General features: G+C 37.3%; 1 protein-coding gene across 1 annotated transcript in view; it reads left to right on the top strand.

Annotated features, from left to right (window-relative positions):
* The window catches only part of LOC144434596 (DNA-binding protein RFX6-like), a 33,691-nt gene that overhangs the window by 823 nt on the left and 14,385 nt on the right, over positions 1–18,483 (top strand). Inside the window, exons 2-6 of the mRNA XM_078123067.1 lie at positions 3,870–4,062; positions 6,042–6,165; positions 12,677–12,738; positions 14,757–14,834; positions 18,070–18,097. Coding sequence (XP_077979193.1) covers positions 3,870–4,062; positions 6,042–6,165; positions 12,677–12,738; positions 14,757–14,834; positions 18,070–18,097 — 485 coding nt within the window. The remainder of the gene's footprint in view (positions 1–3,869; positions 4,063–6,041; positions 6,166–12,676; positions 12,739–14,756; positions 14,835–18,069; positions 18,098–18,483) is intronic.

Here is an 18,483-nt window from a genome sequence, read left to right as displayed (position 1 = left end):
ACTAGCGAATAAAATATTTGAAATCAAAATGGCGCAGTTCCAGTGAAGTGGAGTAGTTCGAATCCTCAGTCACCACTCCCGGGAAGAGACCAAAAAAAACCGGTGAAATTGCTGGTAGGAAAGTGTCTGGGTTGATCGACCAGACTTGTAGGCAGGTGTCAGTTTCTATGCGAGACTATCTTGTAAGCATCATGTTACTAATATTGATATGAGGGGCTAAATGACAGGATTACATATACTGCATGCCGATAATATGATAAGTATGAAAACCTGGACGACGGTCAAGTGAGATCACGGAAACCCACCAGAAAAGAACAAAACGTTTCTACCCAACCGCACTATGGGGAAACCCTTTCACGGTAACAGTTGAAGGGTATTACACTGCTTTTTAGATGTATCCATACAACACGGCTATGGGGGAAGCCCTACACTTGATGATTTAAAACTGAGAAGGGATAACCTCTTGGAGACCTATTTTTCGTATAGCATTGTCACAACGATTTGCTGAGAGTCGGCCATGTTCTAGTAGTTTTACCGTCATTCACCTTCCATACCACGACTGTATACTAGTATATCAAACTTCAGAAACGCGGAGACCAGAATCTAAAAAAAATGCGGTTCAAAAAATAACAGCGACTTGTTTTACAGTTATTTTAGAGAAAGGGTAGGATATATTTGTATTTTTGTGGACCAAAGATTTTCTGTCTCTATTTCTCCGTAGATAAGTCTTGAACTATGATGTTTGTACTGTGTACATTGAACTAAATTTAGCATTTTGTCTTAAGCTTTATCTCGTATATGTACAAATTTTAGGTGCATTGAAAGTAAGATTTCAGTAGGTTTTTTTTCGTGGTTAACCTTTTAATACTAACAATACATGTACCGACCTCATGTTTACGTCTATCTCACGTCCTCTCTGATCACAGCTGATTCCAAGTTGTGATGATCATGATACATATACAATGCAGAGCTCTATCTAATAAACTACATTTTCACAGAACAGATACTGTCTGAAATACTAGTATTTTGTGAATGATAAAATGTGCAATGAAAAGAATGTACGTGTACTCGATAATGGCCATCCGAAGTCGGGAGTGTATAATCTAATCTGTCCAGGTTGAAATAACTTATAATATCAGGTAAACATTTATTTTAGTTTGAACACTCGATCAGGTTCTGTTTTTGGTACATTGCTATCGACGAGGACTGTTCTTGGCATTTAGCTTGAACGCTCTTGACCTGATGTAGACCTTGTAATAAGGAGGTACGAAATTGGCAAATTTCGGTGGATTTTTTTTGGCTTTATTTTGATTTTTAAAATTGTATGCTTCTCCACACTTTGCGACGCATGCATCTCGACCACCTACCAGAATGTACACTTGTCTGTCACCACTGCCACCAGTCCCGTTTACGCATCTCGCCTTCTTTACACTTCGAATATTGAAAATAAATCTGTCGCTGTATTATTTCGCTTCGGTATTGATTGAAGCTCATCACACTATTCGGCGTCTTTGTATGATTAGCATTAATACTAAAGGTGTTACGATAACTTTGTTACTTCACCAAACATGTCTGATCGGATTGACAAGTGTTTTTGGTTCACCGCCGCCTTTTGTTTGTTGTTTGCATGGTGTAAAGTCAAACATTTTGCCAGGCATGATAGTCACAAGTCGTGGGGGAGGAGTCGACAACTTGTTACTGTAACAATTTTGACGAAATACTGATGATAGATATCGCCGAGGAAAAGTCATCAACGACTCTCTCCAACAGTCCATCCATCAAATTGCGGGTTTGGCTGAACAGCAAAACAAACTAATTGCGCAGATGGCGCACCGGAGTTATTAGAAAACACATGACGTGAACAAAAAAAAATGATCAGGCCACCACTGTGTGTAACGTCTTTGTTTCAAGAACAGAAATCGTAGTTCGAAGTGTGGTCATATTAAGATTACAGGGTTGCGCAGTTGTGAGTGTAATTATGCTTCGTCTATAAATTCAGGTCGCTATAAAGCTCTTAGTGATTCGGTGTTACCAACACCGACGGGGGATAAGTCAACCGATTTGTTTGTTGTGAAATGAATTCTTCGATAAACGGAGATGGACCTTGACAATGTAGAATGAAGAGTGGTAGGATTTTGACTGAGAATGAACTTTGAGATAGTTGTGAAATTTCGCGATACATTCATAGAACTCTTACACGGTCAGTATATAATTGAATATTTGGCAAATTAGAGTGAATAATATTAGGATTTGGCTGAAAATCACGAGAGTAACTATTGCAAAAGTTCACAATTTTACTAGAAATTCATAGAACTCAAACATGGCTAAAACTGTAGATTTAGTAAATTGTTCAACTTGCTGCAACGGTAGCCTGGAAAAAACCGCCACCAATTTCGTGCGCAGTAACGAGATGTCCTCCGGCCAATGTCGTTTGATTCGTAGTCCTCGGCAAAGAAGAAAGAAATATTGAAAGAAAAATATTGGCAGCAATGTCAAACAAGTTTAAAGAAGGTCAGATTTAATTAGAAATGTTTCTTGTTGAAAGGAAGCTAGTAACCCGGTGACGATTGCGTCTGGTAACAATTTCGCACAGGTGGAAATTGACAACGTGGGAATGGGTCATGAGCCATATTCACGACTCATCGAGGGTATCATCAGTACATAGGCTTACACATTCCAGAGCTCGATCGCACGACCGTAAGTCCTGTTTTCTATAACTGAAACCCGGGGTAAAACTTTGATCACTTTCTAAATTTAATCGCGTTTTTTGACAAAAAATATTGAAAGCGTTGACTTACCATTTGTGAAGAAACACCCGGTAGGAAAGAATACATAGGATGCGGTAAAACGGCTCACCTCTGGACAACTCTGACTTTGACTGGATCTACGACTGAAGAATATTGAATTTCTATGCGAAAAAAGAATTTCTGAATTAATTATAGATTTGGACGCATATAATATTTATAAAGTCTTGAATTTTACACAGTGTAATCCACGACGAATTTACACCGTTATATAAGAAGAGCATCATGACTACAGTCTAACATAGCTCTTTTGTTTTCTATTTATGGGTGATTGTTTAGACATGATAGAAAACAATGGCGCTGGGGAGATGCCACACTAGACGGTGGCTTAGGAGACAAACATCGGTGTCTGAGGGGCGTTTGAAAGAAGTTTGAATACCCTGGTGTTATTTTTTTTGCACATTCCTGATGTTGTTAATGTTAAAAGCATGACAATCAGTATTTAGTGTATTATAGTCATACCATAAGCAGCGAGATGTGATGGAAACGCTAACATTCTAATCTTTTCGAAGTCACTAAAGTCATATATCTAGCTGATAAATCCATGCCCAAGTCAACTTCGCTTGGAGTCATTCATTATAATGCTACAATAAAACCACGGAGGTATATAAGCGAGACACCATATGGGGTCCTCTTTACCTGTATGGTGAAACAGTGTGATTGTAACAAAGTAACAGATAGAGATTTCCAACTAATCTGTGTGCTCAAATGAACTATTTCCGTTCGAAATACCCTTAAAGTTAAAGTGTTTCTGGCAAGACTGGCGGTTTTCAAGATACCATAAATACAACCTTCCGACGAACTTTTATATATAAGTAAGTATGACTTCTCATGATGGTGAAAAAACAGAAGACGGGGATTCATTCGGTTTTGTTCATTGTGACGGCCACAAGCTATGATGTACCCTTGACGACCAAGACGTTCACCTTGTAACCTCTCACAGGAAGCATTGTCAAAGCAGGTGTGCAACCATATCGTTGACAAATGACACAATTAGTACACACTGGTATGAATACCGACACCTGTGTGATATATTAGGAGCTCATGTTATTGTCTTTTCATCAGATCCAGAAACCGAAGAGTCGGTCGACGACGAGGAAGAAGAGTTCTCGGACGAAGAGGAAGAGTTTATCAAAGCTGAAAAGAAGATGTTGGACGGTAAGGATGTCAAAGACGACCTACTCGGTAGCGGTACTAAGAAAACGGTATCTCAGATAATGAAAGATAAAAAACGACAAACAGCATTGACCTTAAGCTGGTAAGTGATTTGATCAATTTTTTTTTTTTTTTTTTTTGAGGTTTTGTTTTCTTTAGACTATTGCGCTAATGTTATTAAAGAAACACATTTGTAAAACCGATTTCAATTTGTGATATGCTTGAACAAAACACTCAATACGAGGGATGTAGTATTTCATTCAGTTTGAAGATTACAATTTTTTTCCGCTAAATTTTAGAGAGCAGATTTGTGTATCTCGACTTGTGAATGGGCACAAACGGCACAGTGTCAGTGGGTTTTTATGATAAGTGAAGTTCACCATCCGATACCGTGTGTTAATTTTGTGTGTGATTCAACAGCAATATATTCATGCATAAGATTAAAATACACAAACAAAGGCAAAAAATAGTCTTGGTAGGACAGTTGATGCATAGGCAAACTGACAGGTAACAAAGAATCGAGACAAACTGACCGATTGGTGAATAGAACGTGGACCGGGAATTCTACAGTCGGTCGGCTGATGAGCCCAACAACGTACCTATGTGTTTCTGTGAACATCGGTTTTCGATGTAGTTACATGATATTTTATAACTAATATGATCATCCAATCATAATTGTGCCCAGTTCGCCTTAAGCTCTGTACTGGAAATGTTGACTTGAATTAGCTGCCTATGAAAACAGTAGTGTCTTTTAAACATATATAAAATTCCATATTCTTAAAGAACGGAATCGCACACACACATACGTAGTTCAGAAATACGTTAAAGTTAGCAGTAAACAATAAAAATGTAACGTCAATACATTTTGCGTACTTCCCAGAATCAAACAAAATTTGAATCTGTTATATTCACAGATTTTTCTTATCTGAACGACACTGAAATCTTTAGTAATTATAATGGGCACAATTTAGGACCATGTTACAGTTTCAGTCTATGTACATCGGTCAAAAAAAATAAGCGCGGGAAACTTCATGGGAAAGTAAACTATTTCAGTTCACGGCTTTTTTTTGTTTTGTGTGCATAAAATCTAATTTTAATGTGACGTCGAAAATAGTAGTTTTACACGATAGTTATCAGATAATTCACCGGAATTAAGACACTTTGTAAACATTTCATAAAGGCGTTGTAATCGTCTCCCTGCTTTGACGTGCCGCGTCCAGTTGAATTTTCCACCCCTTGTTAGATGCTCACGTGTTGACAGATTACCGGTAGTGATTACACTACTATTCATGTAGGAAAACCCTCTTCTAAGACTTAATTAATTTTATCTTCAATCTTCAAATTCACTTGTAATTTTCCAACCCGTGTGTATTTACAGTAGGCCAAAAGTCATACACGCTCGACGGATCTAGGAAAAAAATAATTGTCCTGAGGTTTTGATTTGTTTATGCTCCCAGAATTCATGAAATTTGTCATGTTTTAACTAATTATGTTTTATTGTTTCTGTTTGTTGTGACTAAGCGTGGTCTCAAAACAGATTATAAGCGAAGCGGTTCTACACGCTTAGCGTCATCGACACAGCGGTGCGAGATTACTAAAAAAATACACTCGCATGCTCACATCCGCGCGAGATTTCAGACTAGAGTAACTAATATCCAAAATGTAACAATTCAATCGATATCGTGCATACACCATTATAACCATTGACATGTAGCTGTGTTCAGTGATTATGTTTCTTCGCTAGCCACTGAATTAAAGTATATGAAATATGTTTTCTAATTCATCAGAATATGTCAAATTCTATTATTCCTGCCGTACGGTTTGTCACACGCCTAGTAGTAAGTAGTATGGCCCCCTGACTAGCACAGTGTACACTGCATGGAATTCGTGCAGTTTACCGTCTGAGAAAATACGTGTACCTGGAATAGCTAAGATTTTTAGGCGAAGTGGAAAAATCTTTGAGAATGATTGATAGCTGTATGAAATGTTCTCTACTAAGTTTTGAGCATTCTAGTATCTGTATCTTGACTTGTAGTAATACTTCACTAATCTATTTTCTTCTATCGTGTGATTCTTTCTTAGGTTGGAAGAAAACTACTGTATGTGTGAAGGTGTGTGTTTACCACGATGTATCCTGTATGCACATTATTTAGATTTTTGTAGGAATGAGACACTTGAACCGGCGTGCGCAGCTACTTTCGGCAAGGTAAGACTCGCCCATAAACAGTCCAACTATAGTGTATGCTACAAAGTGTGTCTGTTTTGTTGTGAACTTATGTGATGACAAACTCGTGCGTTCGACGCTGTGTCAAAAACTTGGCGAAACATTGCTTTAATAGCAAGCTCTACAACTATCAAGCAACAGTTTTAATTGCCAATATTTGCTGTACACATAACTGTAATTGTGAATTTTCGTAAAACTGAAAAAAAAAAATCAGCGCCGTGAAAATCACACGATGTTTTTACTACCTATGCGTGGAATTAGTAGAAAAACACTCAAACAGTAGGTCATTTGTCGGGACTAACTTTATGGTATTAGTCGACTGGACTCTCTTTACCGGTTTCGTATGTTTCTTCTTTTATTCACTTAATGGCAAAGAATGCAGTTTACGACTTTTTTCTCACTTGGCTTAAATAGGTGTATTTATAACTGTTTGTCGAGGCCCTGTAAATAGGGTTGTAAAAACTACAAGCGATGTACAGATATACATAATTACAAGTGAACTCGGCGTTCTATTGAAATTCATCTAATTCTTTTCGGGCACATAAAAATTACAAAGCGTGCAATACACCTTTCTATTCTGAATTAAAGAGGTCGATTGAGACTTTGAATTATCTGAATAGTAAAGTTTAGTTTTGTCGGCAAGTTTTGTAATGCTTTTAATTTGAACGAATCATACGTTTTATTTTTCAACATTGTGTTTACATCGTCGTGATATCGCAGTCGTTTAGCGCCATAATTTCGAGTTGACGAGCCGTAGTAAAAATATCAGATTACTTATTTATTAGCGTTTTGAGTCATTTAATTATCGACCACAGAAAATCAAGTCATATTTATCACAAAATATTGAGAGAACAGAATGTGCAAACCCGGTTGGGTGTTACGAACACCGTGAAAGTTTTGAGGGCTATTAGAACAAATTCCTTGTGAAGTCACACAACGTACACGTGAAAGGTAAACGGATAGTAAAATAGTTATGTCCTGTCCAGGGTTAATATGTGTACACGCGATAATCGATGTCCTTGTCTCTCGTGTGCACTCTCAACTTGTGGTTATGAATATAATACTTTGTCCTTTTATTAAGAAAAAACATACACAGTACACGTCCTTGATTTTTTGGTCAGTTTTTAACCCAACCTCAGAAGCGAACGTCACAGCTTTCAACTCTTTACGATTTTCGTTTGCGTCACACTTCGAGACTTTTCTTCAACGTTGATTCAGCTGCGCGTGCACATGCTCGTTTCGGGCGTCGACGTTGAGATCTTTTTACAGAGATGTTGGGAGTCGACTATTCAACCACATAACAATGTTTTGGTAAAGTCGTAAGTTTTATCCATTGGATTATAATAAACTGTCTCCCAAACTTAAAAAAAAGTTAACAACTACCGTGCAATTTATAAGGTACGAGTACAGCTTACTGTAACTTATTTACGAGTAACGTTACAGAAACGCCAAATATTGTAACGGACGCGCAAATCGCCTTTCACATTTAACGCGAGGCTAGAGATACTTTATATAACAAAATGTGTCTTGAGAGGATGGGCTATCCATGGAATCGTGCCAAACCGAGAACGCAGTGTACATTTATTGCGAAAGAGGAAGGAGTTACGAGGTCAAAGGTCAAACACACCTTTATTAAGGATTTCCAGCTGTCTAAGTCGGGTCAGTTGTCTACGTGTAACTATGAACGCGACTAGAAAAGTAGCAGATATATACACTTAAAAAAAACACAATTCAAGGATTGAAAAGTATTTAATATTTCTTCGCTTCGATTTCTAGTGAAATAAACGTTACACATGGAACACCATCATGGAGTCTAGATTACTGACCACAAAAGATGTGCTCCGGAAAAAAGTCTTTTGAATTATGATGTATGGAAAATTGTGCTTTATTGAATGAAATTGTACAACAAGTATCAAAGAAAGCTTGATTAATCAATAGAATAATTCTTTACAATAAAACTTGATGAGATTGTGAGAATTGTTCTTTAAAAACAAATATATGGAAGTAAATCCGACAATAAATCATAAAACAAACAAAAGCCGATGAGCCGCTGATTGACAAGTCGTAAATTAATCAAACTTAATTCTAATTATTTTGGGGCAATTAATCAAATGTGTTTGTGCTAGAGAATGTTTGATTTCCAAACTTTGAAATTCTGCCTCTGAAGTTATATAGACATTTTTTTGTTTATTCCAACCTGATGTCGGTGTGACGATGCCAAAAAGTGTGATTCTCCGGAACTCTCAAACTGCATTTAAACTGTTGTGTTTGTGTCGGCTGTGTAGTCAGATCGGTACAGATTGGCAGAGGTGTGACAAACAGTATAACATTGCCTGAAAAAAATCCCCAACAGCAAAAGTACGACATGGTGCGTTCGACTGATCCCGTGGCATTCGACAAAACCCTGTTTAGTATGGCATTCGATTGAACCCATCTGTGTGCGTGTGTTTGTGTCCCAGGTTTGTCCATGAGAGTGTACGATACTGAATGCAAATTGTACATTTTGGTAGAGTGCTTGATATGATATCCCGAATGATAATCACACGGTAATACATCGGGAATAAGTTATTTTAGGTAACATGCACCTCTCTTAGACAAACAAAATTGCAAATAGAACACAAACCCAGTGACATTCAAGGCCACACAAATCGTATACCTACACCTGTATTTTAACCTTGACACTGGCGGCTATAAATCCGATGTAAGTTTAGATTACAACGTGACATTAAAACACAGTTTTCCCCCTCGCCATCAGTTGAAGAAACAAAAATCTCCCTATGCGAGTACCGTTAGAGTTTTAATAATAGCTCACATATATGAACAATGCACTAGTCTAGTGCTCGGTACCAACTGGCACATCGTGACCTCTGACCTCGGTAAATTTATTTCAACTGCTGTGCTAATTGTGACAAAATGTCGCTATTGCCGCATGAGATAATAGTAATGTTTTCACATTTAAACAGATGGAACACTAGACCGCTACAGTTGCTGGTTGTCATATGCAGCCTAAACAAAACCTAAAGATAAATACCCACTGAATTTTTAACCAGAATTCTTATATTTCCAAGATAAAACTGTTCACATTATCTAACCATTCCGTGTTTAAACTATTTAGAATACTATTTAAAACACACAGTTTAAGTCTATATTTGCAGGCTGGTAGGAGTTTTTGATTTTAATTTTAGATTTATCTTTAAATAAAGGGGCAAAATATGTTTTTGAAATAAACCAATGTTGTGACTTTTTGAGCGTAAATTTGTTAATTTCAGTAACATATATGAAATGTACACGTATTTCTACATGTACATTTCTTGGGTACTGGTCAATCTTTCCAGATCTTTCCATTCTGCAGTGAAGCAGGTGGTCGTCATCGTCAGTGAAATACGTCACCAGCGGTGCTAAAATGGAACAGCTCAGAATACCGACAACATATATACACACACTGATAATGATATTTTAGGACGCGATTTAACATACCGACTTATGTCCATTTTTATCTTGATTTTTGTTCCCAACAGATAACACACGTGTTATCATTACGACTATTTTAGCAAATACACATAGCCTAGTCGTATGTGCTACATATGTGACCTAGACGTGTTTGTTGGTTTGATTAGAAACTATATGGATACATGATACTCCATTCTTTATTATTTTCAAGGTGGATATTATCATTTTGAAAATTGATATGTATGTATGTATGTATGTATGTATGTATGTATGTATGTATGTATGTATGTATGTATGTATGTATGTATGTATGTATGTATGTATGTATGTATGTATGTGTGTATGTGTGTGTGTGTGTGTGTGTGTGTGTGTGTGTGTGTGTGTGTGTGTGTGTGTGTGTGTGTGTGTGTGTGTGTGTGTGTGTGTGTGTGTGTGTGTGTGTGTATGTATGTATGTATGTATGTATGTATGTATGTATGTATGTATGTATGTATGTATGTATGTATGTATGTATGTATGTAAACCCATGGCGTTCAATGTGGTTTCATTTATAGTATGTTACATCACAGGCAAGAAAGAAACATTGGTGACTTTATATTCACAAATTAAGCATTTATACCCTGATTGTGTTCCAAAAACATATTATGTGCACGGTTTGTATATTCATAGCACATCATACTGTTACAATGATCTGTGTCGGACAAGTCTACACCGGACACTATCAGATTCGATAAATAGGGGCAGTTTACGAAACTTTCACGTCACATACGGATATACATAACGCCTCGACGTCTAACGAGTCCTTACAAGATTTCGACAAAGTGTTTACCTGTTGGATACAATTTGCGGGCATAACATTTTGCTAGGAACTCGTCTGTGCTGACTCAAGAGTTGTTATGTGTTGTTCAAATCATGTATCAAAGAAACCGCGGGACGAAGTTATAAGAGAAGGGGACATGGGATTATCAAGCGATTATCCTTATTAACAATGTACTTGATCGGAGTGTTGGTGGAGGGTCTATGGATAGCCCTACCAGTAAACCACAACATAATCCCCTGTCTTATAACCATTCTTAGATAGCTGTTCCAACTCGTTTTTGAGAACTATCCACAAATGAATAGAGAAACGTGTCATACAACCCTATCTACTCTCTATACACTTTTGATGTTTTACCAGTGTTATAAGACTTGTTACTGCTCACCCAGTAAATGCAGATAGTTTTTGTTTTATTTTACATCATAACAAACCCAGTGAATTGACAATCCTGTTACATTGATAACTGGTACTATCAAACCAGAAAAAACTATAGAGTTTCAAGTAAGCAGTAAATGCAGATAGTTTTTTTAAATTTTTTTTTACATCTCATAAACCGTTTTATGGTACGAATTACACAAATGAAATATAGGCACTAGTAGCATGTACGTACATGAATTGTTACATTTTATCTCACGGTGAACACAAATAAACAGTTTTGTGTTTGAATCTTCCTTGTTTCATCCGACAATAATTTGTGTTGAGCACTGTCAGTGTTTGTATTGTCTTTTATCTAATTTGTACAAAAAAACCCCCACCGCCTTGTGTGAGACGTGAACAAACATCGTACCGTCTAATTTGAAACTCTACAATCACCGAGACATATACGTTTGTGATGTAGAGGTTTCGTACAGTCCCTATTTTATGGGAAGCGAGATCAAATCTTAATAGTGTCCGACGTAGTGAGAATTGTCCGACACAGATCATTGAAATCACAGTGATATTTGAAGGTTTGTTCAACAGGACGACTGAATAGAGTCACTTGTTGAAATGTTGATTGATAATGTTTGATCAAGGCATGAAGTTACAGTTATCAAAAAAAAATGTCTCGCATTCATTCATTGTATTACATTTGTATCTGTTTTGTAATAAATGATTTGTAAATTACAGTCCACCCCCCAAAAAACCCCCAAAACCCACACGTTTACATATATGGCATACATGATGATTCCATTATCATCATTGCAATCATAACTCATGTGCTAACTATAGGACCTGAGTCGATACGTTGAATCGCATCCAAAAACGTCATATATCAGTATGTATGTTTGTGTTTTGTGTATTTCTATTTTACCATCGCAGGCGACACATTTCTTTGACAATGTAGATCACCTGCTTTTCGAGAAAAAAAACTAAGATTAAAAAAAATTATTATGAACAAATTAATAAACATTCATTCTCAGTTAGTCCTGGGTAGAGAGGGTGAGTAGACATTCCAAACCTAGATAATGCCGAATCGCAGGCGAAGAAGAGTCTCAGAGTTTTCTTTTGTCTGTGACCGAAATACCTCGCTGTTTGCATCTATAAAACGGGACAAATGGTTGAGAGTCCTTGTGTCATTCGGGTGAGATGATCTCCGGGCCTTGTTCTTGGTGATGTCATAAAAACTCCACCAGTTCTTGAGCCGCACTTTAACGTTGCCGAAAGTGTCTTCTAAATGCCGTTGTTATTTACGCAGTAGTTTCAGTTAGTGGTTTGGGAGAGACATTTGTGATAAAACTTAAATCCCGACCACTTCAAAGACCGTGAAACACTGTCAGTCTTCTACAGCGCATGTCATTCATTTTGAAAAGAAACGTTTGATAACAAAAAAAAATCGATTGGAAAGTTAAAGTTAAAACATTGCTACTTTGCCTAAGAGTCAATAACAATAGTAATGATATGGTTACAGATATACACGGGAGTTTGTCTAATTTTTTGTTTCTCCTCATCGTCCATTAAATCGAACTCGATTTGAAATCAAACCCTCTTGTGTCAGCGCACTTAAGATTTATGGATCACCTTTGCTTAATCTTTCGCCTTATTGACGCAAGTTCTCTATCCAGATGTTTCACCATAAAGTCGGATTTTGTTTCTATAAACCCTGCATACAATTACCTCTTTATCTCGACAAATTGGTGAAATACCAATGGTCGACCCTGTGACATTTTCACAAGGCGATGAATATGTTATCGCTGACTCGATTATTGTAAACGACTTTTTGATGATACTTTTGGTTTTTTGTTGCAGACAATTCGACAAAAGTTTCCACACCTGACGACACGAAGACTGGGTACTCGAGGCCATTCGAAGTGAGTACCCGATACAATGTCATACTTGCTAAAATTACTGACAAATTTATTCACATGATAAAATATTTCGTCTGATGAGTGGCGACTTTCTGGCTGCCGCGCAACTTCAAAAGCGTCTACATGGCTCCATGATCAGACAGATTAGAACGACTGAACAGAAAAAATCACCCTCCCCTTATTTCAGTGATTGTTGTGAAAACGTAACAAAAGTGTATGAAATCTGTGCAAAAAATTGGGGACACAGTCAAGGTTAATCAACAGGTGGTCGTCATGTTTGGCACCCGTCCAAGAACACGACGTTCAATCTAGCCGATGGCAGTGTCTCGTGATCAGTGGGTGTACCTATGTGGTATTTTTTTTATTCAAAAGTTTTGTTTTTACTGAAACGTCTCACAGCATAATAGGGTAGACACCTGAATATGAGGCACAGCTAAGAGGGAAAAAAATGAACAGCGAGGTGATTTACGCCCAGTACTTGGCAGCGTTCTCATAGTGTATTGATTCACAATTCTATACCATCAATACTAATGGCTTCTTAAGACAACTGTACATATACAAATTAACGGTTTCCATAGCAATATACTGATGAAATCGTAAAGTGTGCCAGAGACAGAAATAGGCTGTGTAAAAACATTCCATAAACTATACTAGGGAGCGTGTGTATATGATTTGGTAGTCAGGTGGTGGTGGGGAGGCGGGAGGGGGGGGGGAACTGAAATAAAAACCCAGATTGACAACTATTTTCCTCAGAAATGTACTGCTATGCTGCGATTGTAGGATTTCAATGAAGGTCGCGCAGGGTGTGTGTGTGTGTGACGATTTTGGCACGAGTCATGGCATGGAATTAAGAACAATAGCGTTTGATAGTTAGTATCCGTAGCCAAGAAACCAGAAGTGTGGAGGCAACTAAGTGTTTGACTGATAGACCAAGAATCTAAACATTTTAGCAACAGCATCAACAGAAGTGGATATAAAATGATTACTGAAGAAAATCCGGGGATTTACAAAAAAAAACAACAGTATCGGAATAGTGGATATAAAAACTAAACCAAACCCTGAATTAATAGGTAGAATTATGACTAAAATGAGATGAAAGAAGATAACTTGACAACTTTGATGGAGGGTAACGTCTTCAAATTATGATGCACTTGAAAAGAGAATAAAAAGTATATTTTGCAAACCTTACTACACAAACACAAGCATGTATCTAGGTTTTCCAGATATTGTATGTACTCGTTAAGTAACTGTGTTCGCCTATCCCTGTATACATCATTACTTAACGATTAACACAGCACTAGTGACAATTTCCATCCATGTAACTATTTATTCCTTGTGATTATTGTCTACTTGCCGTTTATACGGACTCCCTGTTTTTCATAATCATTTGTAAACTGAGCCAATATTGCTACGCTACTTCGATATCTGTGCAACGGCAGCAGTTCGAAATCCTAACGAGAGAGAGAGGGAGGGAGGGAGATAGATATCACCCGCGACAAAACTGCCGAGTGCCGTAGATACGTAAATGCATCGCACTACTTTAGGAGACTTATGTATGGAGTGCAGATTGGACATAGAAATGTACCTTAGCTACCAGACATTCCTCAATAACTTGGAGGTGTAGTCTTGTCTGCCTACAACTTTTATACTGATCTTTTCAATGGTTTTGCTAGTGTAATGACAACCGTAGGGTCAACAGCTCTTCAGCATGCTATTGTGCGTTGCTAGCGAAAATACTTGGCCCGTAGAAACCTGAGAATGGCGTTTCTTTCCGTGGTATTTTTGACGAAGATGAAACACACAGTAGCTTCAAGGACATTTCGTATACTTTTCAGCGTGGATATTTTAGATTTCAGAATACACGCAAAGGCAGAATTGTGTATAGGAGTGGAGTTCAAATAATAGCGCACACATAACTTCAGATGGGTTTATGCTTATAAGTTTTGAGAACATTAAAAATGTAGCCTTGCATACATTTTTTATTGTATGGTGTTAACATTGTTTTCTCTCTCAATCTACAGGTATCATTACTATGGCATCGGAATCAAAGAATCTAGTGCTTATTACCATTCTGTGTATAGTGGAAAGGGTCTTACGAGGTAGGCTTCGAGCAATGAGTGTTATCTTTGCCTGTTGTCCTGTGTGTGTGTGTGTGTGTGTGTGTGTGTGTGTGTATGTATGTATGTGTGTATGTATGTATGTGTGTGTGTATGTATGTATGTATGTATGTGTGTATGTATGTATGTATGTATGTATGTGTGTGTATGTATGTGTGTGTGTGTGTATGTATGTATGTATGTATGTATGTATGTATGTATGTATGTATGTATGTATGTATGTATGTATGTATGTATGTATGTATGTATGTATGTATGTGCGTACATGCGTGTGTGCATATATTTGCGTGTAAGAGTGCCTGTCTGTCCCTTATCATATCTGTTGACGTCGTTTGGGTTACTCGAAATTTTTATTCCACCCATTAAACAGTCCGAGGAGGAATTTATATTTAGCCTTGATGTCCAAAGTAAACTTTTACAACAAGTTAAATCTCTTAAACTTTGCTTTGCTTTGATTTACTGGCCTTTTTAAATGATTGTTATTGGAACCACGGAAAGATTAAGCGAAACAATGGTTTGCTAAAGTCAATTTTTCATCGGAATTGTCATTAGCCGTCCGCTTAGGATATACAGTTCAAAAATCTACCTTTGTTCGTGTGGGGTTATTTAATTTATCCCCGCCGAACCGACACACCTGTGGAATGACCAAAAAAAACCTCTATGCGTTTAATAAACAGAGATGAACTTTTTGCCCTATGTGTATTCGAGATAGTTATATATCTTCCAAACTTGACGAAATGTAACGAAAATCGTGATTGGTTTTATAATAGAGCGCAATTTAATACCAGCAAGAATTAAGCCAATCAATAAACAGCTTTGATTGTCATCCCCGCGTCGTTAATTTGATCAGACCCGTAGATTAGACAAAACTGCCAATATTTATTGTTGGTCCGTGTTAATCTACGGCCTAATATGGTGGCGAATAAATCATTACGAAGAACTCTTCATGTCAAGTCGTGCGAATTCAGGTGTTCAAATCTGGACATACCCTGCTTAATACATGCTATAAATTATTATGTAAAGAGGTGGTCGGTGGGGCACGCACCTAAGCCAACATTTGGTTCGAGTTTGAACAAGCAGCAAAGCTATAATCGCATCAGATTTTAAACCTTACCTGATGACAGATATGTGTTTATACTCAAATCCATCAAACATTCGCAACACATATTTCTAACTGTGTTGGGTTAGCATCTGGCGCTCTAGAACTGCAGAAGTAGTAGTCTAACTTTAGACAAAAGTTTCTTTCATATTTTTGAAATAAAATCTTATATTATATACACACAGGAAAACAACTTCAACTGATTCGAAGTTTAAAATAAAGTTTTCTTTCAAGTTTAAAATGAGCCCCACCCCGATATTTACATCGTTTGAGTTTTGACTACAGCGGCTAACTAAATTCCAAATTTTAGCTTAATCATTTTTAAGGCTGTCGACGAGGAAATAAACACTAAAATAGTTCTTGGTGAAAAAAGCAGAATGGTTAATCAGTGCGTGGGTTTCAATTTTCTAACTTATTTTAGACACATTTCGCCCCTTGATTATGATTGAATGAGATCACCAACATGAAAGAACACGTTGTCGAGACTTTATATCATAGATTTATGTTAAGATTGGCAATGGAAGTCCTTTCGTTCAATGTTGTGTTGTGTTATTTCGTTACTGGGACCAAACAAAAATATGTCTATTCCGAAGTATTTTGTCGTCTTAAGATTTTTCCACTGGTTGTTTCTTTTTCTATTTTTCTGTCCTAAAATTGCAACTGGCTGCTCTTTCCTGTCGTTGCAGCACATTGGGTTTATACTCCTGGCAATGCCACACATCAACCCCCGCATTTTGACGATTAATAACAAATTTCTCCCACCCTCGGATTTTGACGACTATTATAATTAAATAGCCAATTTCTCCCGCCCTCTGATTTTGACGACTCGTAGCCAATTTCTCCCGCCCTCTGATTTTGACGACTCGTAGCCAATTCCCTCCACTCTGATTTTGACGACTCATAACCAATTTCCCCACTCTCTGATTATAACAACTCACCGCCAATCCCCCCCCCCACCCTGCTGTCGAATTTTGACGACTCACAGCCAATTTCCCCCGGCCCACTCTCGGATTTTGACGTTTAATAACCAATTTCTTGATGTGACTCAGTCCTTCATTCTGCTAAATCAATATGACCAGATTCTTGCATATACTTTACATGCTACGTGTAGTTTTTCAGCGTGTGTCAACTTAAAAAAAGTACGAGGCCGGCTAAATCTCAAACCACCTTGTGTTAGGATATTGTGTTGAACTATATAGTGAATGAAACTATGAACTGGAACCATCCACAACGAATTTTCTACTCTTCCAAATTACAATAAATTCAACCCCATCCCCATCCCCGAAAGTTGAATTCAGAATATGTCTGGCAATGGAATATCCGTATCTATAGATTAACTGCATACATGTGAGATTTTTGAAAGGAATTAACACCGCAGTACAATGATACAAAATATAGCAAATATCAAGAACATAATCAAATATTAAAAAGGAAATTTCCCTCGATGGCGATGGCATGATCGAATGACGCCGAGTTCTGAAATACAGGCTGAATATTCAAAGATTCTGCGATCATACCGTTTACGTAATGATGATATCGTATCTATACTTGTCTATGCATTGAATTCGCGGTTGAAATTTCAAGAACTCGAATTCACCTAGTCCCTTACCGTCGTCTCAATACATATTCAGTTTTTTTATCATAATTTTTGATAGTACAGACTCGGTCAATATCTCAGATGAATGATTAATTTACATAGCCATTTCCGTCTTATTGATCAAATAACACAAGCGTTTTAACCCGCCGCCGATGCCTCCTCGCTGATTAAACTCCATCCAGATCGGAGCATTTAACTTGTACAAATATTTGTGTTATGTTATTAAAATGAGGTACCCGCTATTTACTGGATCTAAATGAAGATGGTCCACTCCTCGAATTTTAAGTTTCAATAAAATGTCCTCGAATTAATGTATCTCCCATTACAATTAACTCGTCCCATTATTATCAGAAGGTTCCATTTATTTTTAGCTACTCGTTTTTAGAGATTTATCACGGGTATACGATGCAAACAAGATTTACTCCGTGATTCATTTGTTTATCATGCTATTATTACACATTTTTATATTTTCAATCTGTGATTCACTTCATTAATTATTATTATTGTTGTTATATTTTTAGGTTTTCAGGAGCTAGACTCAAGAACGAGGTAAATATCTGCTCATTATTATTATTACAGTAATAATTTTTTTCGATCCCAGCATGCGTTCGTTTGTAATATTACTGTGTAGTAGAGTTCTTGTGTTACATATATTGGAGTTCCGAGCGTATTTACCTAAAGTCGACAGTTTTACAACTTTTTCTGTTTAGTGTGCCACCTTGAAAACATAAATTCGGGTTTTCTATTATTTGTTTGTTACCTGGGTGTCCTTAGTTTAAAATCAGTATGTGTGTGATGAGCCGTGTCACAAATTGAGGCCTGTCAGAGTGTATCCGGCAGAGTTTCGAGATAACGGGCCGGAATTCGCTAGCGATGCCACCGAACAAAGCAATGCCAGTCTCAGACACGTCCGTTTGTTTTGGCGTGCTTATTAT

The sequence above is a fragment of the Glandiceps talaboti genome, chromosome 4 (genome assembly GCF_964340395.1).
Source record: "Glandiceps talaboti chromosome 4, keGlaTala1.1, whole genome shotgun sequence".
NCBI classification, from domain to species: Eukaryota; Metazoa; Hemichordata; class Enteropneusta; family Spengelidae; genus Glandiceps; species Glandiceps talaboti.
This window is presented reverse-complemented; position numbering and strand designations above follow the sequence as displayed.